Raw genomic sequence first — 24,255 nt, forward strand, 5'->3', positions numbered from 1 at the left:
CCGTGGCTCCCGTGCGTGGCTGAGAGCCGGCAGAGGCTTCTGCAGGCCGTCCTGTGGTCTTCCGGGCACGTGGCACTCGCTGGCCTCAGAACAGCCATGACACGTGGTTTGCAGTCATCAGCCATCGGTGTGGTGAGGTCACTCTTGCTAATGCGCTTTGTTCTGTGCTCTAAAAAGTCCCCAGCGAGCGGAGCCCACACCGTAAGTGTGCAGGGCCCTCCCCTCGGGAGAGGGACGGAAGCAGACGATGTCCTGTTTTCGATTGCAGCTCGCCACGGTCAGCCTGGACGGAAACCTGCAGCTGTTCGGAGCCGGTCACTGACCGCGGGCGTGAGGGGGCTGCGTGGCCGGCCAGGGGTCCTGCTCGCAGCCCCACCGGGATTTGCGTCCCTTCGCTCCTGGCTCTGCTCTGCCACGCGCACGCCTGGGAGCTCCCTGCGCCTCCCAAGGGTCCCCGTGCTGGACGACCGGAGTCGGCGTCCAGCACTTCTGCACGGGCCGAGGTCAAGCTGAAACAGAATGTTCTTCAATAAAAAGTAACCTGGTGTTTGCTTCCTAACGGACTTTGTGGGGTGCGCTCAGAGCAGTGGGTGGCGCGGCCCACCGGCCTTCTGACCACATGCCCTGGCTTTGCTTGGCGACTGGGGGGCTCTGCCCCCAGGTGGGCTTCTGGGCCTTTCCCCCCAGCAGCGGTGGGGACCCCAGGGTCCCCCATGAATTCCGCAGACACAAACGGCTGTCCTGGGGTGGGCAGCAGGCGTCTTGCCTCTGACACTCCAGAACCAGGTCTTTCTGGGACCCCAGGAGAGTCAGGATTCTTCCAGACGGTGAACGGCTGACAACACTCAGTCCGCCCAGGGCAGAGCCTCTCAGGCCGGCCTGGACAGGCCGCGGGCAATGCCGGACGAGCCACCCCTCCTTTGTTCCTCTCCTGCCGAGAGATGTAGTGCTGGGTTCTGGGCGGGCTCCGGCCTCCACATGGGCCGTCCACGCACCCACCACAGATACACGTCCTTTTCCCAGCAGTGTTGGAGGAGCAAAATTTTAGAAAACGAATTTTTATTCTTCCCAACACTTGGGAGTTATTTTATCCATTTATAGCAATTCTGTTGTTTCCCTTGTTAAAACGAAGTTACTTTGAAACTGGTTAAAAATAAGTGAAGCATAATTAACAAGGCAAGAAAACCCGTGGAATCTTACTTCAAAGTCTTGATCTCAGTTACTGCGTTGGACGCCTCTTTCCGCACGACTCTCGGTTCTGGGGAGACGCACGTAAGGCGGCCGTCCGAGCCCGTCGGAGGGCACGGTTCTGGGACGCTGCGGCTCTTACTCTGCTGTGCGGTCGCCGCGGCCTAGGCCTCCAGAACCTTCTCCTCTGGCAGGAGGGAAACCACCCCCGTCAGGTCCGCTCCACCCCACCTGGCCCTGCCCCCCCCTCCCCGCCCCGGTCCGTGGATTCCGCTGGGGGGTCCCACTTCCTGGCTGGCTCGCGTCACTGACGGTGACATCCCCGAGGTCCCTCCGTGGTGCAGCAGGTACCAGCCGCCCCCCCACCCTCCAGCCTTCACGGCACTTGGGTCCCTCTGCCTGTTCAAACTTCCAGGACCCCCGTCCTCCTGCAGAGTCAGGCTGGGCGTCCCCTCGCCGCAGCCCGAGCTCCCTGGAAGCCAGGCTGTGGGCCACAGCGAGCTCCCCGGTCTTCTGTTTTCCTTGGAGGGACAGAGCTTTTTACAGAAAGTGCGTCTCACTGTGGAAGCAGATTCGGCGGCAGAGGGACTTGCCGGGGTCGGGGGAGCCCACACTGGGGTGAGGCCCTGAGGAGTGGACTCAGGTGTGGGGAAGATCTGAGTCTGGGGATGAGGCTCAGGAAGGATACGCGGGTGTGCGAGCTTGCACGGGTGTGTGAACTTGCAGGGGGTGTGATCTTCATGAGTGTGTGAGCCTGCACAAGTGTGTAAGCTCACACAAGTACCTGAGCTCGCACGGGCATGCATGCGTGTGTGGTTGGGGGAGACGGACTCTCCCCAGCAGGACTTATTTGCCCGGCTGGGCTGTGCACACACGCTCACGTGACAGCTGGCTTGCCGCTGGAGCCCGCTCCCATCAAACCTGTGCTCTGCTAGGGTTCCCCATGCCCCCTCGCCCCTTCTCTCCTCAGAGAGCCTGGAGGACTGCAGGAACTTCATTCCTGGCTCAAGACCTTGGCCCCACAGGACCACACAGAGCCTTCCCTCCCTCCTTGTTTCTGCACGCCCCACGTGGCCCTGTTGGTGGGCCTGCGGCTCGTGTCGCTGGGTGCCGCTGTTAGCTTTGGGAAACTGGCTCTCTTGGAGAAGGCCCGCCAGTGCCCTGGGGTGATGAGCCAAGTGCATGGGCAGCAGGTGACCCACGTAGCCCCCGGGACCCTCTCACGTGACCGCAGGGAGAAACCCCGAGCAGGTCGCACCAGGGAGCCAGTCGCAAGGAGAGAGGTATGCAGACCCTCCTCTCCAACAAGCAGCCACGACAGACATGTAACGTGCGGAGCTGATTCATGGTCTTCCGCGTGCCTCCTGGAGATCAGGAAGCCGGCCGACTGCCCCTCGGGACGCACACATGTCGCTTGGGAGCTGCCCGCAGGCCCGCAGACCCTGCCCCTGCTGCAGGGTCCCTGCGCGGACGAGCGCCGGCAGCTCCACGCTCCAACCTCAGGTCCTGTCTCCGGGCCCTCGCTGTCTCGAGTGGAGGGGCACAGTGTTCACTGACCTGCCGGAAGGCTGGCTTTCTTATAGTCAACCCCCTTTTCTCTGCCCCACGGCCCTTCTGCAGCAAGAGTGCTGGGGTCCCTGCTTGCAGCTCTGATGGGGAGGCCACAGTGGGAGTGGGGTTTTCAAAGGGTTTTTCTTCTGGTGTCAGAGTAGGGCAGGGGTGGGGAGGGAGGCTGCCCCTAGGGGTCTGAAGCGTGCTCTCCCCATGGGTGGAAGGACCCCACAAATCCAAGGTCTTTTATCCTAAACAGAAATGAGAAGATTGGAATTTTTAAATTTCTGGAAAAAGATAGCAGGTTTGTGCTCCTTCCCTGAATGTGTCCATTTTCCAGGTAAACCAGTGAGAAGCTGCTTCTGTAGTAATGTCTGCAGGTGTCTTGTGCAGGTGCCTCGTCTGCAGGTGTCTCGTGCAGGTGCCTCGTCTGCAGGTGTCTCGTGCAGGTGTCTCGTCTGCAGGTGCCTCGTCTGCAGGTGTCTCGTGCAGGTGCCTCGTCTGCAGGTGTCTCGTGCAGGTGCCTCGTCTGCAGGTGTCTCGTGCAGGTGTCTCGTCTGCAGGTGTCTCGTCTGCAGGTGCCTCGTCTGCAGGTGTCTCGTGCAGGTGCCTCGTCTGCAGGTGTCTCGTGCAGGTGTCTCGTCTGCAGGTGTCTCGTGCAGGTGTCTCGTCTGCAGGTGTCTCGTGCAGGTGTCTCGTGCAGCTTCGAGTGAGCCAGGTTCTCCCCGACAACGTCTGCACAAAAACATTCCCAGTTTTGTGCTTTCCAGTGCAGCGGGAGACTCATTGGAAGTGAGTGTTTTCTTTGAGTGGCCTCAGACAGTGCCCTTTCCCTAGGCATCTGCTTTGTGGGGGCCTGAGCGGGCGGCCCCCCTGCAGCCCACGCTAGGTGCTCTGGTGCTTGGGAGCACAGTTTCCCTCCTCAGCTTCCCCTGCAGCTGACCCCGTCCTGACCTCTGCTTTCCACCATGAGCTCCCCGCAGGGACCCCTGGGCGGACGCAGAAGGACTCCGGTTCCTGGGCCTGGCCCAGGGTGAGGGGCCGAGCAGCCCAGGCCTGCAGGGTTGTGGGCAGAGAGCTCGGACTCTGTTCCCACCCTCCAGCGATGTTCTCATCTCGTCTCACTGCACATCAGGCTCGCAGTAGCCAGTTGCCTTTCTGAGCCTTGGCCAGACCCCACACTGTATCCCTGACAGCTGTTTGTCACCTTCTCTGTCCCTGCGTATGGCCCGTTGTGCTCCAGACGACGTCCCACACCCAGTGCCGCCAGCCACAGCCAGACCCACTGGCTGCTTGGAGCGCCTTCGTCCTCCTTGCTAGAACCCTGCCCTTCCCGGAGTCTTGTTTGCTGCTGCAGCCTCAGACCCGCTCAGGGAGTTGAGGGATGATCTGGTGGCTCCAGACCTCCCGGCGCGACCATGGTGTCCCACGCGTGCGTGGCCAAGGCTGAGGTTCATGTCGCTTTGCCTGGGCCAGAACCAAGGAGCTGGGCAGACACACTCAGCCCCTGGACCCTGCTCCTTGCTTCTTCCTCACTGGTGGGAGATGCCCTCGGCCCCCTCCTCGGAAGATAAGGACGTCCTCCCAGGGGCACAGCAGCTGCCTGGGGGCAGCCCACATGGTGTGAGGCACCTCTTTCCCCTTCGGTCCCCCCACCACCTGCGTCCGCGGCTGTTCTCCTGCCTTCTGGGGCCCATGTCCCCTACCCACAGGGGCCAGCCCCAGAGCTCCTTCCTCAGCACGAACCCTCCTGCCGTCTGCCCCGCGCACCCCGCTGCACCGGCTCCCAGCCGCCTCTGCCTTTCCCACCCTTTGCCCCAGGAGGCCTGTCCCTCGTCTTTGCCTGGAGTATTCTATAGCTGCCAACTGGCCAGGCCGAGGCCACAGCAGGAGGGGGGTTTCCTGGCTGCCCTGGCTGCCTGTGCCCGAGGGACCCTCCCTGTAAGTCCTCCTCCGGCTTCACAAGTCCCATGACCACGACCAGGACAGCCGCTTCCCTTCTCAGCCACAGGACCATTACCCGAACGGGCGGGAGCCTTGGGGAGCAGCGAGGCCATGTCTCTGCTCTGAGCACACCGCCAGCTCGCAGCGGGCACTTCGGGCGGCTCCTGGGAGCAGGGTCCAGGGGCTGAGTGTGTCTGCCCCTGCTCCTCCTGCTTCCCTCCCGCCCTGCGCCTGCCCCCGTCTGGCCCTCCGGCCGGCTCTCCTGCTCCTCCGGCCCTCCCTGCCGCGATCACACAGGCTCTGATGCTCCTGCTCTTGGGGGGTGTGTCCTCGGGCTCAGCCGCGAGTCCTGCTGCCTAGGCGGCCGCGGCTCTCCCGGTTCAGCCGCTTCCGGGCGCTGCAGGCCTCTTGCTGTCTTGCCAGGACCCCGCGTGCCCGTGGCCCGTTCAGAGCCCATCACGGCACAGATGTCCCTCGTCTCTCCGCGGATCTGACTCCTCCTCCCCGCTCTGAGTCCGCGGGCGGGCCTCGTGGCCGGCCGCACGCCGTGCTTTCCTCCCACACCAGCTCCCACGAGCCTGCAGGAGCCTGTCCTGAAACTTCGCTCACATCAGCCCTTCCTTCTCTCTCTCGGGGAGTGCAGCGCAGCGTTTTCTGGAGCGATCACACCCGTTTTCCTGGAGACGGGCTTCTCTTTCTCCGCATTTGTGCAGAGGAGGGAGAGCACGTTGGCGTTGGTGGGGGGAGGTTCCTGGCCTTTTCTTGGCCAAGCCCCCCCACCCCCCCGCGGCAGAGGAGGTGCTGGGGTGGAGACAGAAGTGAATTCAACACTGGGCTGTGGAATTCGGTGTCTAAAGACGCGGGGACGTGGGGAGGTTGGGTGGGATCTGAAACCCCGCTGTGTCCGAGCGCACTAACGTGCCTTTTCTTGTGGGATGGAGTTTCCAGAGCTGAGGGGTTGTCAAAGGGAGCGGAGGACCCGGGGCCTTTGGAGCAGGGTGGCTGGGGGTGTGGGGTGGACAGCAGCCCACGGCCGAGACTTCCGGGAAGCGGTGCCGAGCCCTGCCCAGCTGCCCCGTGCGTCCTGAGTGCCCTTCGCGTGTGGAGCTCCAGAGAAGCGTGGTCCCTGCCTGGGCCGGTGTGGAGCCGAGACAGCACACGCCGGGTGGGCAGGGGACGGACCGCCTGTGAAACAGCCACCACCCAGAGAGGGGAGACCCCGTGGGATCCCACCGTGAGCGAGGGAGGACTCCAGCTCCGACGCACAGAGCCGCAGACCTCGGCCGGCCTTGGCAGTGTGCACGAGGAATCCCGAGCACCGCCCTGGCCACAGAGGAGGGGCATTGCTGGGCGTGTGCAGGGCGGCCTGCGGGGCGGGCTCTGGGCCATGGGCAGGAGGGAGGGCCCGATCCTGCAGGGGTGGAGCGCTGGGCTGTGTCCCCAGGAAGTGGCCATGGGCACATCACCCTGAGTGGAAGGTCGCCGGATAAACGGAGCCCACTCTGCCGCCGGACGGGGAGGGAGCCGCGCGTGGTCCTTCTCCACCGGGGCCTCAGAGGAGGGTGCCACGGGGAGTGGCTGCTCTGACCTAGCCCAGTTCTGTGACCAGGCCCCCTCGGGCTCCCCCGGGGGCTCTGGCTTCACAGCCTCGTGCATCGCTGCCCACCTCCCTGCCGCGTCCGTCCCCAGAGCAGCCGCCCAGCGTCCACGAAGCCCCTGTGTCGCCGGGAGGTGGGCGCCACCACTCCTGTCCCCCTGTCCCAGAACGTCCACGCTCCCGGGGAGCAGGCACCTGCCGGGGAAGCACAGTGGGGACGCCCGGACCCCAGTGCACTGCAGTCGCATGGGCCACGGTGCGGGGCCGACTCGAGGGCCGCTCCCAGGCGGCCAGTGCCGGTCGCAGGCGGGGAGACGCCCAGGAGGAGAAGCCTCTTCCCCCGGCGGCAGCTGGACGGGTTCTTCTGTGGCGGGAACAGACTGGGGCTGTGTGGGGCTGTGTGGGGCTGTGGTCTCAGGAAACGGACCCGGCCGCCCTGTGCAGCAGAACACCGGACTCTGGGCCCAGGTCATTGTCTCCTCATATTTTGCCAGAGAAATCTTGGTTGCTGGTGCGACAGTTCTCTTTTGCTGTAATGGACTTTTTCCCCAAGATGAGGTTAGTGATGAGACTGGCTAATTTGCATATTTGCAGGAAGTAAAGATTGAGCCAAATTTTTTTCATTGGGTTCACTTTGGCAACTTCTTAAAAAACTGCAGAGGGGAGCCTGATGCGTCTTGCATGGGATTACAGAGACTGTCACCATTTTCCAAACCTGTACCTTTTGCATCCTCTCCGATTCTCACGTGCGAACGTGCGCATGGGGTCTTCAGGAAGCCTCGGCCCCTCTGCTTAAACTGCGTGCGGCGGTCTGTGGAGCAGCCCCGGGCCCGGCCGCAGCCCTGCCTTCCCCCTCCTCCCTGTAGACCCCAAGTGACTTTCCCACAAGGACCCCTCCCACCCAGCCCTCTGATTCAAGCCATTCGTCTGCGTTTCGTTTTTCTAAGTTCAGAAGACGTGAGAGCAGCATGCTTTTTTTTTTTTTTTTAATATTTTATTTATTTATTTGACAGAGAGCGAGCAATCACAAGTAGGCAGAGAGGCAGGCGGGGGCGGTGGGAATAGCAGGCTCCCCACTGAGTGGAGAGCCCGACGCGGGACTCGATCCCAGGACCCTGGGATCATGACCTGAGCCGAAGGCAGAGGCTTTAACCCACTGAGCCACCCAGGCGCCCCGCAGCATGCTTTTTAAAAAAGGATGTACTGCACCAAAAACTAACCAGGTCTTTTATGGCGACTAAGGTAACACAATAAAAATAAATTGGTTTTTTAGAGAGGGGGAGGGGCAGGGGAGAGTCTCCCGCAGGCTCCTCCCCGAGCACAGAGCCCAACCCGGGGCTCGATCCCACGGCTCTTGAGATCATGACCTGAGCTGAAACCAGGAGTTGGACGCTTAACCGACAGCTGCGCAGGTGCCCCTGGGTTTGCTAAACACTTAGAGGCCTCCCCTGCCCTGCCCCCAGCACCCATGTCCTCACACACCTTCTCGTGGCCCACGTCCGCCTGCCTCGCAGGGGTGTCCGCATGTCTGCTGGCTGGTCGGGTTAGGGTGACTACAGGCAGCAACCCCACTGGGTCCTTCTCTCCTTCCGAAAGGCCCTGCAGCCCTTTCACACGCGTGTGCCCGGTCCTGCCGTGTTCTGTGCAGGAGCTGGCCCTCCATGCCCACAGAGCTCACGGGCTGCATCCTTGTGGACGGGCACAGCACGTACACGTGGGTGGACGTGTGGAGGTGGGAGCCCCGGATTGGGGGTCGGTGTGCTGTGGGGCGGCAGCATCGGGAACAGCAGGAAGGCCCAGGCCTGAGCAGGTGACGGGGAAGCTGGGAGAGGCTGACCTCAGAGGCCACCCGTGTGCGGGGGTGGAGGCGTGTCCTTAGGAGGAGGCCACGGAGGCCACTGAGTGGACTTATGGGACATGCGATCCTGGAAGATTACGACAAGTGATAGGTTTGACTTGGTTTTGCAAAACTTTGTCTTGATGCCAAAAATGTGGTCTTATTAACGCAGGAGGACGGGCCCGTGAGCAGAAAGGGCTGCTGTCCCGGGATTGTGAGGAGCGACGGTTGCAGGCTTGGGGGTTGTGGAGGGAAAGACAAAGGGAAGTTCCAAAAGGACTTGGATCCGGCAGAGACTCACGGCGTCCGGGGGCCTGGCTGTGGTCAGGTGGACGTGGTTTTTCCCTCCAGCAAAGCATGGACGTGAGGACAGTTGGGGGCTTCCCGGAGGAGGGTCACTCGGATCCTGTGGGGCCGGCTGAGGGCTGCCGTCTCCAGCGGGCCGTCACGGAGAGGTTAGAGCGCACGGCCTCCAAGGCCACCCTCACTCTTGAGGCCAAGTGCAAGTCAGAGGTTTCCCGCGCAGCCTCCGATCCGGAAATCTGTGGGAAGGACCATAGGATGAGGAGCAGAAGGCGAGCTGAGGGCGAAGCCCAAGCCCCATAGGTGGGGGCCGCGGGATCCTCCTCTGACCTTCCCGGCCCTCGAGCCGAGGGAAGGAGAAACAGACGGTTGCTTAGTGGAGATGCTAGCCTGTGGGACGGGGCCTCCTTCCGTTCACAAATGCGGTTGTGATTTAAGGAAAAGCACATTCTTACGGATCTGGAAGCCCAACTTCCAGAAGGAGACGCTCACCTGTCTTCACGTTAACGCCTCACTAGAGGGAAAAGCCCCCTTGACAAAGGCGAGGCGTCCAGGGTCCCGTAGGCCCTTTCACATCTGACCTCCCTTTTCCTTCCTGCCCCTGTGATCCGTCACCCTGACAGCCCTGGGACAGTGGCTCTTTCTGCCCCCAGGTCCTGTCCCCGGGCTTTAATCAAACCACCATTCCGCACGGAAGATTCTCAAGAAACCCTTCTTGGTCGTCGGCTCTGGACCCCACCGACATCCACAACCTCCATCCACGGGACGCAGGGGAGCGGATCGCCCGGGGGCCGCAGAGCACGCAGGGAAGGGCACAGATGACACTGAGCTAAAGGACAGCACCCAGAGAAGGTGGGGTCCCCAGTGCCCTCTCCTAAGGACTCTGGACCCTGTCCACGTCCCTGTATGGGACACACAGGTCAGCCGTGCTCAGACTGGGGCATGCTTGGCCGTCTGTGTGGCTGACATGCACCCAGGTCCACTGCTCTGGGGGCCCAGACCCCGCCCCATGTCCCGCTGCTACCGGCCAGCCCAGGGCCCCAAGCACGGGCCGCCTGCTTGGACCTGAGGACCTACATGTCCGCCCGTCTGGCCACTGTGTTAATGAGCTTCAACTTTGACCTAAAGATATCTTCTTCGCCAGGGGAGGAATTATAAAGCATAAAGATTGTTTGCGCCTTTCTGGAAGAAAAATGGATTCTTACAGATTGACACCGTGTCGTCGACTCTAACTGGAGAAACATGTTAACGAGGAAACGCAGTGAAAGGAGCCGTGCCTTGTCCCTGCTCGTCCTGCAGCGGCACGGGTCACTGCGACGCGTCCTGTGGGCGAGCGGCTCTGCTGACCTCGGCAGCACGTTCCCCATGGGTAAAGCCAGAGGGGGGCCAGTGCCTCGGCTGGAAGGAGGCAGCGCACGGGAGCTCCGGGCAGGACCCTCCGCGGCCCCAGGAGGACACGCGCACGTTCTGGACGTGGGACTCGGAGCCGACAGCCCAGAAAGAATTCTCGAGATGTCTTTGGTACAAAAAGGTGATTCTGTTGAAGCTCGGGGACAGGGCCCACGGGTGGAAAGCCCTGCCCCGGGAACAAGCAGTGACCGTCCTCCACCCTCCGGCTGGGAGGGGCCGGGAGTGTCCGTCTCTAAGGAATCTGGAAGCAAGAAGGTTTCCAGGACCTTGAGGCACAGCTCTTGTCGGGAAAAGGTCACTCATTACGGCCTAATAAAACCCGAGTTGTGAGACCCGACAGATGTGTATCGGGCCATATGCTTGGGGGTGACTGCAAACACGTGTCTTGGGCGTTTTAGAGATAAAGGACGTTGCCAGAGGAATTTGTAGACGTTGAAGCAGACTTACAGGGTCGGGGCAGGGCCTCTGGCCGTCAGCAAAGTAAGAACATCGAGGTAGCTGAGCCCCTGGAGGAACGTCACTCTGCTTCAGGGACCCGTCGATGGCTGTAAGTCGTAAGGACGTTTAATAGTTTTTCCTCTTGCTTTGTTTCCCGCATCAATTCTCTGAACCCGGACGCTGGGGCTCCGGTGGCTCTTGGCTTCCGGGTCCCGCCGAAGCCTTCTGAGCTGCCTTGTGGGGACAGCGGCTGTGGGGCCCGGCCCGGCCTGCGGTGTGACGGCAGAGGCCCGCGAGGCCTGGGGAAGCAGACGCCGGTCAGGAGGCTTCGGGGCACAGCCATCCGGCTCGGAGGCCCCAGATGAAGCCGTCCTCACGTCCTGTGTACAGCGGCTTGTTTCTTGGTCTCCAAGTGCTACCAGTCATGCTTCAGAAGTGGGGGAATCCGCTTGTTTCCCAGCCGTCGGTCCTCAGAGCTCATCAGTGCAAGCACGGGCCTCGCCTTCAGACGGCCGCTCTGTCCCGCGAGCCTTTCTCCGTGTTGCTCTCCTACTGTTGGAGGGTCGAACGTGTCCGCGACTTTGTTCCATCGTTTCTTACTGCCGCGTTCTTACACTCTGAGCAGAGAAGCGTTCCACACTGTTCCGTGCTTTCTGCGCAGCTGCTGTGTTTCCACACGAAACAAAACAGAGACCAAAATGACAGAAAGCCAGACCACGGAGACGGATCTACAGGTGACCTTACTGTGGACAGTAGAGTAGGTTAGACCAGGTGCCCGTGTGGCTCAGTCCGTTGAGCATCTGACTTTGATTTCGGCTCAGGTCACGATCTCAGGTTGTGGGATCGAGCTCCGCTTCCAGCTCAGCGGGAATCAGCTTGAAGTGCGCTTTCCCTCTGCCTCTGCCCCTCCTTGCCCACCCAAAGAGAATTCAAAGGCCGTCTTGGAATTACAGCCAGAGAAGCTGACCTGTAGCACTCAGTAGGTGGTTGTGAGCAGGTCACACACGTGCCAGGGGAGGACAGACAGGTCCTTAGGAAGGATCCGGCTCCAGCACTGCGGGAAGGGCGGGCAGGGTCTGATGCTGGGGTGTCGACGCGTCTGCAACCTGAGCTCCAGAGCCAGACGAGACGCAGTGAAGGAGCTGCGAAACCAGAAGCAAGAAACACTGGCCAGGACTTCTCCTCAATTAAAAAAAAAACAAAACGGCATCAATCTGTGGTTGAGTCTGCGTAAAAGGACAGGCAGGAAGAAAGGTCACAGTCGCTTCACCTCAATCCACGGGAAACCGCAGACGGAGGGAAGATCTCGGAAGCAGAGAAAAGAAATCTATTAGCCTCGCAGGGATGAGGGCGGGGACGAGCGCGAACCGTGACAAGCAGAAGAAACGGAGGTGACTTCGGGCATGGCCTGTCCAGAAGCCGCCACCCCCCAAGGTGTCCTCAGAAACAGAGATGCTTTCCCAAAGAAAGGACTGGCGGGAGCTGTCACCAGCCGCTCGCTCTGCACCGAGCCCAGGAGGGGGTCCTCAGGGAGACGGAGAATGGGGCCCACGGGGCAGAGTGACCTTCAGAAGTACAGGGCGCCAGCCCGGTCGCCGATGCTGGTAAATCTGGAGCAGTATTTACGTAGACGAGTGTGGTTCAGAGTTTAGAATCTTCGTGGCATTCACGTGCGTGGAAACCCCTGCAGGTCGCGGAGGCAGAGGACGGAGCAGAGGTGCGAAGGGCCGGCCGCCGGTTCTGGTCTGCCGGCCGGCGTGTCCGCCCGCGGCCGTGACTGCCCGCGGCCGTGACTGCCCGCGGCCGTGACCGCCCGCGACCGTGACCGCCCGCGACCGTGACCGCCCGCGGCCATGACCGCGCTGTCTGGGTTCCCAGAGTTTTGTCTCAAGTTTTGAAATCAGGACGTTTGGTGCTCTGAGCGCTTTTGGCTATTTGGGTTTTGTTTTTTGTTTGTTTTGTTTTGTTTTTTGGTGGTTTCCTTTGAATTTCGGGATGGTTCTTCCTAATTCTGTGAGTCTTCTCTCTTTTTTTCTTGGCTAGCCTGACTACGGGTTTGGCAATTTTATCTTTTCAAAAAAGGTAACTTTCAATTTAACAGATTTTTTCTGTTGTTTCCCCTCATGAATTTCATTTTCCGTGTTCCAAGATTCACGGTTTCTGCGGAGCTCTGCTCTGACCTTAATCCCTCCTTCTGCTCACTTAGGGCTCCGTTCCGCTGTTTCTAGGTCTTTGAGGGGTAAAGTTAAGCTATGTACGTGAGATCTCTCTTCTCATTGGGCATTTATCCGAACTTCCTTTCGCCGCACCCGCGCTGGGAGCGGAGCTGCTCTGTCCTGCGTGTCCTGCCACCTCGCGTCCTGGTGGTTTCCTCTTTGACTCCGTGGTTGCTCAGGAGTTTAATTTCCACGTGTTGGCGGGCGTTCCCGCTTCCCTTTAGTTTCACACCTTGTGTTTGGACAAGATCCTGGAGATGATTTAACCTCGTTGGCTTTGGTAGGACTTCTTTTCTGAGCTCTCGTGGGACGTGCCCTGGAGAACGCTCTGGGCTTGCGCTCGGCGGCTGGGCGGGCTCTGCGTCGTCTGCTGGCGGCTGGGCGGCCGGTTCCTGCTGCTGCTTGGAAGGGAGAATGGAACACGAGTCCGGGGGTCTGACCTTCCCGGCCCCTTGGACCAGACACCATGCGACCGTGAGGTGTGCAGCGGCTGAGCTTCCTCCCTGCACAAAACCAGCGGAAATGCTCCAGGCAGTGGCTGGCGGCGCCTGTGCGGGGCGGTCAGAGCCGATACCCGCGGGAGAGTTCATGAGATCAACCTGCACAGAGAGCTTGTGTTAGTGCCGCTGGAGAACGAACACGGACCTTCGCTAGTAGCAAGTAACTAGACTCTGTTTACCGAGACGCGAGTCTGATCTTCCTCAATCCGCTGAAGACAACTTGAGTTCCAACGCCAGAAGTTCTGAGTAGTATGTGTTTGATTTTAAAATGTTAAGATCAACTTCTAGAAGTCTTGGAGGTTCATTTGTTTATAAGTTTTGGCATCCTACGGAGAGGGGACCTGATAGGCTGAGTGGTTTCCTCTCCCGGCTCTCCCGGCCTGCTGCCTGCGTGGGGCTCCCTGACATTGGGTTACGGACCTGGACCAAATGCCTCTTCCAGAAAGTATCTTGGGAGGTAAACGTGAGTACTTCTTGAACAACTGTCCTAAGATTGGGTGGATGGAAAGCTACATTTTCAAGTTCTTTAGTGTTCATTAGGCTCAAACCATTTTCCCTAGAAAATACAGCCTAGGTTTGCAGCTTGTCTCTAGCAAAATTGCTTTTGGTGGACTTTTCCTTCACACCTACCTTGATCCGTCCCAGTGCCCGGCGAAGGCATCGCAAATGGCCACGTCTCAAATCAGACCTTCCTCGACAGCACACACCCCTCAAAGTAAAGTTCTGTCATAAAAACGGAGTCAAAACCCGAGTTAATAGGCCATGCTCGTCATTACCTCTGATCCAGTGTCCGTGTCGTACACTGTCCCGTCAGGGAAACGACCGCCAGAAAACAGGCTTCCCACTTTCACCGGCCAAAGGTAGATTCGACAAGATAAAATGCATCGTGGTGAAACAAGTTCTAATGTGGTTGGACAACAGCTGAGAATCAGGAGAACGGCATTTCAGCCGACGGTTTAAACACGTCCTTAGGGTCACCGAAGCCGCTGCCACGTGGGCTGTCCTTAGCCGCGCCACTCGCTTGTGCAAGACGGACCGGAAAACCTGCGGGAGTCACGAAGTTTGACCTGGAGAATTTTGATGTTCTCCTTTGTTTTTGGTGCTGGTGAGGAAGTGTGCAGGAGGAGGCCTGGGGGTGTCCGTCCCTCGGGGGTGGCCCTCACTCGGGGGGTGGCCCTCACTCGGGGGGTGACCCTCACTCTGGGGGTGACCCCATGCTGTCTTCACCTGCCTCACTGCTTTCAGTCCTTCATTTTCTGGGCAGGAAGAAACACTGACTTGTTTTCGTCCTTACTTCTCCGGAAAACAGGCTGCGTTTGGGGAAGAGGATGAAATGAGAGAAGTCGGTGTCACCGTGGTGGGAGGGACAGTGGGACGGTGCTTCAGAGCCATCCGTGAGGGACGCACACCCATGTCTGCTCTCACACGTGCGGCTGCAAATCCTCACCCCCCTGAGATCCGAGGACGTCCGTTGTGTGTCTACAGCACACCTCATCCATTCACGTCCACGGACGGCCGGGCTCTTCCCGAGGGAGCCTCGGCTGAGCGCACGGAGAAAGCATCGGAGCCCAGATCCCTCCAGGGTCTGGCTTCCCGCACGGGCCCTGTAGGAGCCGCCAGCTCCTTGCTCGGCAGCAGAGGGCAAAGACGGCCAAGCCAAGCGTGTGCGTGTGTACCCGATGGGTCTGCTGATGGACCACCTTTATGAAGACACACAGGACACAAGTGAAAGCCCTAAATGACACGACCCCCAGCCTAGGGCAGCTAATACCAAACCAACAGTCGGACCATGGGGCTCTTGGTGGAAAAGCTGTCCCTGGTTTTGGGAATCACGGAAAAGGGCATCATGAGTCACGCACGGAGCACAGCCCCCTTGTGGCTGTCCTTCCTGAGGTAACTCTCCAGGGATATTTCGCGGAATCCCCGCTCACAAGTTTGCAAGGAGTGTCACTGCCGCACAACAAGAAGAGAAGTGAGCTCGGAGAGGCGGCAGCTCAGTCAGAACTGGAGGCTGCCGAGGGCTCGCGCGCTGTTCCGGAGGACCGGCCACAGCCCTGCAGCTCCCCGCCACGCCTCTGCGCAGACGACCCTGCAGGTGACGTGTGTGATATTTGCCGGGCGCGGGCGGAAGGCCGAGGTTGAACTGAGCCATTAATTTCCATTAACTGCTGAAAGGGAATGTGACTTAGAAGATCGCTAGCAGGGAAAAAACACCCATGCCTTCATGATTTGGGCAATGCTTTGGGAAGGTATGTTTTTGGAAAATGTAGATTTTATAATTAAATAATACATTTTTGATGACCGAAGAAGAAATAGTGAATTCGGGGAGTTCTGAGAGCAAACTAACAGTCTGCACAGAAAGGACAGCGGAGGACCTTGCACCCCAGATGACATTCTCTGGAGCCCGTGAGGGAGATGGACCCAGAAAACGGAGTTTATTGTGGAAAGAGCCCAAGAGCAGGCATCGGACGTGACTTAGAAACGCAGATTTTGTTTGGCTCCACAGTCCTAACCGAGTCACAGAAGAAAGTCTCTGAAATGCAGCAGAACGGATATCGGAGTGTGGATTTTCCGAACTTCACTGGGCTGAGGGGATGTCAGGAGTGCTTCGGGGTGGGGGGCAGGCCCCAGCAGGGGAAGGCCCGGTGATGGGGTGTCGTGCCGCAGCAGAGCCCCAGTGCCTCGCCCGGAAGTGGGGCGGCCGCCCGTGTGCGTTTGGGCTTGCACCTGTGGACCCCGTGCGACTGCTGACCGTGGGGAGCAAGCCTTCCCACGGGGCGCAGTGTGGCTCGGAGTGAGATCCGGACGGTGGCCACGGTGACCTCTTCTCGAACACGGAAGGAAGCCTGGTTCCCCGCAGGAGCTCCGAGCACGTCTGTGGGGAGCAAACAGCAACTCGCTTGCAGAGAGCAGGGGGCCGGTGCGCTTACCCTGGGCTCTGCGGAGTGAGGTCTGCACGGCTGAGCTCCTGAAGGGGACCCTGGGCGCAGAGCAGAGAGGCCGACCAGCCCAGGCAGAGAAGGGCCTTGGGGAAGCGTAGATTTGTAAGGGGAGAATCAGTAAAGAACTTACTGGGGGGCAGGGAGCATGAGCTCCTGTTTCCCCCTGACACCTGCGGTCCCGTGACCCATAACCCGCCGTCGCGTGAAGCCGTTCTCTCTGTCAGGACACGACGCGGCCGGAAGCGCGGCCTGACCTGGACGTGTGCTGGGGCGGGCGAGTCCGCCACCGCTCTGGGGACCTGCTGATCCTCCTCAAAGCGCTGACTGCCGGCTGGCGTCTGGTGTTACAGGGTTTCCCGCTGGGGGCCGGCGCTTCCTCGTGAGCAGACGGGCCGCTGTGGACCCGAAGGCTGTGTGCGCGGCGGGACGAGACTAACGCTGCACAACGGGAGACTCATTTGTTCATCGAAAAATTCATCCAGATGTTCACGCCGCAGGCCAGCAAGTACCGGAAGGTATTAGGAAAGTGCCCAGGACAGACCTGACGCTGAGAAGGTGAATCGTGTTTTATAAACGGATAACGCACTTGTGGAACGGCTGCTTCAAGCGTTTTGGGTACAGAGTCTCCTGCAGTACTGTTTCTAGACGTGTGGTTTCTCCTACTTACTCTGATTTCCTGGGGGAAGAAGAGTACTTTCTAAGGGGAAAGATTTTTTTAGAATAGAACAACTGTAAGTTTTCCGCTTAAGAGTAAAACGCTGTCTGCTCAGCCCACGCGGTGGCTGTGTGCAGGCAGCCCTTTGGGGCTCTCTGGAGCGGGGAAGTTTGGGACCGTCCCATGCTGCGTGCAGGACGGTCCCTCTCCCGGCCCCGGGCTATGAGCACCGGACCTAGAAGGCCCGACTGTCACATCATGTGTCCTGGAGGCTGGGAACCGGAGTGTGAGCTGCGGCATGACTCCGTCTACACCCGGTGAGAGGTCACGTGTGCAAGATGAGCTGCCCCCTGGGTGTTCTCAGTCCCCTGAGCGCCTCGTAGTAAGTGCCTGTGCGCCTTTTATTCCAGCACGAGGGGCTCCTGTTTCTCAGAACTGAACGGCCCGACCCGACCCGACACCTCTCATGCTCTTCGGGAATTACTCGGTGTTAGAAATTTGCAGACCACGCGGTCTAGGCATCTCGACACGTCTGCAGCCTCCCATCAGCATGGTGAGCTCTTCTGCTTTGTTCTGGGGGGTCGGCAGAGCGAGGCCCTGGGGGCGCGTGTCCTCCCCTCATGTGCAGACGCGGCGAGAGCTCACAGCCCAAGCCCACGTTTGGGGACAGGGTAGGTGCCGTCGTGTTGCTTCTCTGTCTTGTTTTCAGAAATAAAGAATGTGAAGCTGGATCCTGTCTCTCGCTTCAGAAGCTCTCGGGGGTTTGAAGGAGAACCCGCAGGTGGGGGCTTCGCCGGCCGCAGGCTTGCCCTGTTGCGCCTCGGCTCCCGGCTCCCGACGCGGCGACTCCCCCGGGACCTCCGGTTCGCAGCCGGCGGTCTGAGAGGCGCCGTCCTGGTGAAATGCTCAGTGGAGAGTCTGGAGCCTCGAGACTTGGGGCTCAGACGCTCTGGCCTGTGCATCTGAGACAAGGAAGCCGAGGCTTCGGAAGGATCAGTGAATCCCCCACGTTGGAGAACGAATTAAAAGCAGATTCTGGGACTAAAACTCAGTTTTCCCCCACTTCCAGTCCAAACACTCTTCATGGTCTTAACTATTTGAAATTACTTTTTTTTTTAATTTTTAAACTTTATTTTATTTTTCAGCATTCCAAGCATTGTTAATGCGTTTGGTTTGGTCACGTGTCCTGGCCTTCATGCGCCCCTTTCAACCGTCCCGAATCGCTGCCTTGCGTGGCACAGGTGCCCGGATGGCTCTGCGCTCAGGACGCCTCCGGACTCGATGCCTGGACGCGCGGGATAAATCCACAGTTTTCACGAGCTGCTGGCCGGCCCGGCCACAGGTGACCTCCTTCTCTTGGACTGTGGGAAATGATGAACCTTTGTCTTGTGTTTTTCTCTTTCTGACCTAAACAAAAGCACAAAAGATATTACATCTAAGCATGACTGGAAGCAGGTGTTTCTACACTAGGCACATGTCTCCTGAGAAGAACCCGTCTTGACCTTTCCTGTTCACGTGCGTGTGTAGGTGTTGTCTTTGGCTTGTTGGGCACGGGCTGGCTTCCCCACCGAGAAAGCACTGAATTTGCCCCAGTATGCTGTGCTGCTTCACTAGGAGAACCGCCGCAGACTCCCGAGCTAACGTGGGGAGCAGCGAGTCAGTCGTCCGCTCGCACTGTGCTTCCCGGAGCTGCCGTGCGCGCTGGGAGGGAGACGCCGGCTTGTGCTCGGACACCCAGAAGAGCTGCCGGGAGCGTGACTTGGAGTGTGGCTGCGCCTCTTGAGGGGGCCGGGGGCTCTTCCCACTGCTCCGTCCTTCACACAGAGGCGTTGGAAGCATGAGTGTGAGCATCAGTGAGTGTGTGTGTGCGTAGTGTGTCTCGGTGTGTGCATGTGTGTGGGCACGTGTGTGTGCGAGCTTCTGTGAGGGTGTGTGTGTGCACAGTGTGTCCTGGATGTGTGCATGCATGTAAGCATGTGAGCATGTGTGTGCGCAGTGTGTCTCAGTGTATGCATGCGTGTGAATATCCATCAGTGTGTGTGTGCACAGTGGCTGTGGTGTGTGCATGCGTGTGAGCACGTGTGTGTATTTGAGAATGCTGCTATGAGACCTGACTTAGAGGCCAGTGAAGGGATAGGGAATAGTAGTTCCCGTAAACACATTTAAGAGGTCATCTACAACAACGGCAGCCTCGTGTTCAAGTGTAAGGAAGGGTGAATGTTTCAAAAATGGTGTTCAAGAAAGTCGAGTTCTGTTTGTATAATGTTAGAATATTTGTCTCTACCATATATGAAAATAATGTCAAGATATGTTAAGAGTTGTAAGTAAAACTCTAAATTGGGAAGAACCTCACAGTCACAGAGTAGAAAGGATTGGTTTGAAGACTCACATCGTCTCACCTCTCATTCTCTTGTAAAAAATGCACCAAATGTCATAAAAGGGAATCTCATTAAAGAATAAATACACTCAGAAAGATCAGATATACTGGAGGGGATAAAATAGCTATAAAATTGGGGAGATAAAAGTTGGATGAAGGGTGATGGATTCGGCACAGGGAGTCCCAAGGGTTGGAAGACCCCACACATGTCGCTCGGCTGGGTCCTAGCTCTGCTCACGGCTGCCTCGGGGCTCCCTGTGCCTGCTGAATCCATCACCCTTCATCCAACTTCTCTCTATCTCCCAAAATTCTATTACCATTTTATCCTGTGAGACAGGAATCCATCAGAATCCTAGAGGAGAACACAGGTAGTAACCTCTTCGACATCAGCCACAGCAACTTTTTTCAAGATATGTCTCTAAGGGCAAAGGAAACAAAAGCGAAAATGAACTTTTGGGACTTCATCAAAATCAAAAGCTTCTGCACAGCAAAGGAAACAGTCAAGAAAACAAAGAGGCAACCCACGGAATGGGAGAAGATATTCACAAATGACAGTACGGACAAAGGGCTGATATCCAGGATCTATAAAGAACTCCTCAAACTCAACACTCAAAAAACAGATAATCACATCAAAAAATGGGCAGAAGACATGAAAAGACACTTCTCCAATGAAGACATACAGATGGCTATCAGACATATGAAAAAATGTTCATCATCACTGGCCCTCAGGGAGATTCAAATTAAAACCACATTGAGATACCACCTTACACCAGTCAGAATGGCCACAATCAACAAGACAGGAAACAACACGTGTTGGAGAGGATGTGGAGAAAGGGGAACCCTCTTCCACTGTTGGTGGGAATGCAAGTTGGTGCAGCCTCTTTGGAGAACAGTGTGGGGATTCCTTAAGAAATTAAAAATAGAGCTTCCCTATGACCCTGCAATTGCACTACTGGGTATTTACCCCAAAGATACAGATGTACCATCTGTACCCCAATGTTCATAGCAGTGATGGCCACGGTTGCCAAACTGTGGAAAGAACCAAGATGCCCTTCAACGGACGAATGGATAAGGAAGATGTGGTCCATATACACTATGCGGTATGATGCCTCCATCAGAAAGGACGAATCCCCAACTTTTGTAGCAACATGGACGGGACTGGAGGAGATGATGCTGAGTGAAATAAGTCAAGCAGAGAGAGTCAGTTATCCTATGGTTTCACTTACTGTGGGGCATAAGGAATAACACAGAAGACATGGGGAGATGGAGAGGAGAAGGGAGTTGGGGGAAATCAGAAGGGGAGGTGAACCATGAGAGACTGTGGACTCCGAGAAACTAACTGAGGGTTTTGGAGCGGCGGGGGTGGGGGATGGGTGAGCCTGGTGGTGGGTACTAAGGAGGGCACGGACTGCATGGAGCACTGGGGGTGCTGCAGAAACAATGGATCCTGGAACACTGAAAAAATAAAATCAAAAGGACAAAAAACCCCCATCACCGGCCACTTCTGAGCTGGGCCTGGGTGGAGCTAAGATCAGGCGCCATGGTGAAGATGCTGGAGATTTCTTCCTGCTTCCACGCCTGGGGGCAGCAGCCCCAATCCTGCCGCGCAGATGACTGTGACAGCGGAGGATGCCCGGTTCTCGAGAGGGCACGGCCACTGTCCCGGAGTGTGGCCAGTGCTTATTTGCTAGTGGTGCATGCAGGGCTCCTGGCCGCGCCCCTTCCTCATTTAGGGCCTGCAGATCAGGGGTCCGGAGGTCCCAGCGGACGTCAGAGGGCTTTCTGCCCACCAGCCTCAGAGAACTGAAGATGCAGATACTGGGGCTCCCAGCCAGCGGCCCAGCCAGACAGCCCACAGTCTCCGTCACACGCACCCGGGGCCACCCACCGCCCGAGATTCCCCTCGTCTCTGTTCCCCGGTCACAGTCGTGATCAGAGAAGCAGGAGCGAGTGGAGGCCTGGGGCATGAAAGACAAAGCTCAGAAGATCAAGCAGAAAGTCGTCCGCTGGAAGGAGCAGGAACGGGCTTGCTGAGGGAAAGGGAATCTCCCGTCAGCGGCCGCAGGGACATCAGGAGCTCTTGCCTCTGTGAACCAGGAACAGGACACCGCAGATGAGGAGCAGCGAGAAGAGAGAACCACTCGGGGAGGAAAGGTGATTTTCACCTCTAGCAGAAGTTAAAATCTCACTCTCCCAGCCCAGGACAGGGCACCCGGACAGAACGTCTCCGGGCTCGCATGCCCGGTGGTGGGCCCCTGCCCTGTCCACAGGCCCTGCCCTGACCTTCGGTTTGAGAAAGGCCAAGCTTACATGGAGGCCTGGGCTCTGCCACCTTGCTGTGGTGGGGGGTCTCTGGCCTGGTCTTGAACAGCCTCGCAACGCTGGGAAAGTAAGGCCTTGCTTACGGTGGTGCCCACAGGGGCCTCTGTGCCTCTCAGGGAAGCTGGAGCTGTCATAACCCAGAGAACGTGGCCTTCCCTGGGGGCTTGCAGGGCAGGGTCACTGTCCCACGGCCACACGGGACATGCTCGCAGACACGTGCAGGTGCCTTGGAGTGGGTCTGGGCACACACGTTCATCCACGTGTTGTGCACGGGCAGATCAGCCGGATCGTGCACAGAGGCAGCGCTCTTCTCCTGGAGTCCGTGGCCATATGCGAGCCCCCTGCCAGCTCTGTCATTTCTCCGTGGCCCCCTCACTGCTGCTCAGATCTTCTCGAGCCACATGCTGGAGAAGGGAAAGGTGTATACACTCAGGCGCATCGGATCGTAACAGGGAAAATTTGCAACATGTCACTAAACGGGACATTTCTGTCGCGTTATGGTTTCCTGGGCTAACGTTTGTGGTGGACGCTCACAGACCTAACCGAGTCTGAGCGGCCGCGTCGACGGCATCAGCGACGTGCGCACAAGGACGCCGTGGGACCCTTCCTGTGGCGCCGACGAGCGCGTCCCGCTCACCACCAGGGCTGCCTTCCCTGTCAAGTGCAGCAGGAGTGAAGGCGTGCGGAGAGACCGGGACGCGGGCTCCCAGCAGGGCCCCGTGGGGTAGAGGGTGCCCCGGCTCGGGGCCGTTGGTGAGATTCCGGGCTCTGCGGCGACGAAGGGACGCGGCCCCCAGGGCCCAGGTGACTGTGAGAACGAGCCGCACGCCCTGCGTGGTACCAGGGCATCATCTTCCTCGGGACACCGGCTGTTTCCCACCACAGCTCCAAGACCCCGTCCCCCGCATGGCCGGACGTCACGGCCCCCGCAGCAAGAAGGCCCCTGCCCTGGGCCGCGTGTCCTCTCCTCTCTCGCGGGACCTGCCGGTGACAAGGGGTCTCTTCCTCGGTGGCCTCACTGCCAAGCCACGAAGGATCGTTTGCTATTTTGGCCGAAAGCTTCCTTCTCTTTGGAGGAAAATACAGTTGGCTTCCATGCTCGAGACAGATCTGGGAGTTGGCGTGCCTCGTCAACACGCCAGCGTGGTGGAGTCGCAGGTGGGGTGAGGCCCCCGGAGGGGTTCGAGGCTGCAGGAGAGGCTCGCGGTCCAGCGTGAGGGACACAAGAGCTTTGATGCTACAAATGGGAAAACTAGAAAAAACTGGGGAAACCACTGAACAGAACAGTCAACAGACACACTGGGATGAGGTCACCTGTGCCGAGGACACAGAATGTTCTGGAAAGCCCAGAGAGGTCAACTGAAGGGAAGGGTGCTGGGGAGGGGACTGAAGCCTATGCCTTGGGTTTGGGATCAGGGAGTTGTGGTGCTGTTGACGGGTTATTTCGCTGGTTGTCAGGGAGAGCGCTGGTCTGGGCCAGGGGAGCGAGCGGGAAGCAGAAGGGGCAGGAGCCCCGGCAATCAGAGGGCAGGTGGGGGCGGGCGGGGATTCGGAGACCGCAGAGGCCTGACCGCATAGACATGTCCTGGACAGGTGCTGCGTAAGTGGGCCGTTTCTGGGGGGCGGTGCTGGGCAGGTGGGCCGTTCCTGAGGGGCAGAGAGAAGCCTGTCCCCAGGATCACGTGGGCGGCCTCACCTGAGCAACCGCCCTCCCCCTGCCCGAGGCCCGTGCTGATACTCCGTGGCGGCCTGGGCCACAGGTGGGCACAGAGACGTGTCCAGATGGCATCACCTCGGGGGAGGTTTCTCCACGGATGAGATGAAAAGGCCTTCGGAAGGGGGCGGGACCTCAGGTTCAGGCTGGTGGTGCCTGGTGGGGACAGGCACGGGCCTTGTGGGATGGCTGACCCCTGGGTCCACTTGGCCAGGACACAGTGCCCGGCTGCTTGGTCAAATACTTATCCAGATGCAGCTGTGAAGGTGCTTTGATTTATATTTTTTAAAATAAATAATTCTTGAAGTATTTTTTTTGAAGATTTATTTATTTGACAGAGGTCACAAGTAGGCAGAGAGACAGGCAGAGAGAGCGGGGGGAGAAGCAGGCTCCCCGCTGAGCAGAGAGCCCGATGCGGGGCTCGATCCCAGGACCTGAGATCATGACCTGAGCCGAAGGTGGAGGCTTAACCCACTGAGCCACCCAGGCACCCCATGAAGTTGCCTTTAGATGTTACCAAACATATGTGCCAGTGGGCTTTGAGTCAAGCAGCTGACCTCCCATGATGTGGTGGGCCACGTCCAAGCCGTTGAAGGCCTGAAGAGAAAAGTCCGGTGTCCCCTGAGAAGGAAGCCCTTCCAGGCCGGACCACGGACACCTGTCTAGGTCTGCGGCCCTTGGAGTGCAGATGGACCCTTCCCTTGGGGTTCGGCCCACGGGTGTGCCTGGAGAGTGAACTTGCCAGTTCTCCCAGTCCTTAAAATAAATCCTGATAGATACAGACAGACAGACAGGCAGGCAGGCTGGTGTCCTGTTGGTTCTGTCTCTCTGGAGAACCCTGACTTGCCCCTCCTCCTCCAGGGAGCCAGGTAGGGGTGAGGAGGGCAGTTGTAGTCACAGGCCGTTCTTCAGCCGCGGAGCCTACAGGAGCAGCTCCGTGGGTGGCCCCAGGACCAGGGTGTGCCTGGAAGAGGGAGGCCGAGGGGGCTTGGGGCTTCCGGGCCAGGGTGAGCCGGGAGGGCAGGGCTGGAAGATGCAGCTTGTCTGGGAACGTGGTGGAGGGCGAGGCGGGGGGCAGGTGACAGAGCAGCTGGTGAGCGGCGAGAGAAACCAGGGGCTCCTGGTCGAGGGGCACATGAGCCGTCTCAGGCAGACAGCCCGGGAGGAGACGCAGCCGCGCACTGTGTCCTCGAGCTTGGGTTGTCGTTGGGGGAGCGGCTGCTTTCGGAACAAGACTGGCCGAATGGACACAAGTGTCCCT

The 24,255-nt window shown here is 58.8% G+C and overlaps 1 protein-coding gene across 7 annotated transcripts in view; it reads left to right on the forward strand.

The window, feature by feature from the left end:
- WDR27 (WD repeat domain 27) overlaps positions 1 to 24,255 on the forward strand; it is a 215,645-nt gene that overhangs the window by 114,249 nt on the left and 77,141 nt on the right. Inside the window, exons 26-27 of one of the 7 annotated variants that reach the window (XR_014311703.1) lie at positions 16,277 to 16,481; positions 16,992 to 17,953. The exons of 1 other annotated variant lie outside the window; for it this stretch is intronic. Coding sequence is in view for 2 of the 6 variants with exons in the window: in XM_082730415.1 (XP_082586541.1) it covers positions 16,992 to 17,075 (84 nt within the window). In the remaining 4 variants the exon portion in view is untranslated. Of the gene's footprint in view, positions 1 to 268; positions 560 to 16,276; positions 16,482 to 16,991; positions 17,954 to 24,255 lie in introns of those variants that run through there. 5 more of the 7 variants (XR_014311704.1, XR_014311705.1, XR_014311702.1 and 2 more) reach the window with 5 other exon arrangements.

This window comes from Mustela nivalis (assembly GCF_964662115.1).
Source record: "Mustela nivalis genome assembly, chromosome: 5".
In the NCBI taxonomy this organism is placed as follows: Eukaryota; Metazoa; Chordata; class Mammalia; order Carnivora; family Mustelidae; genus Mustela; species Mustela nivalis.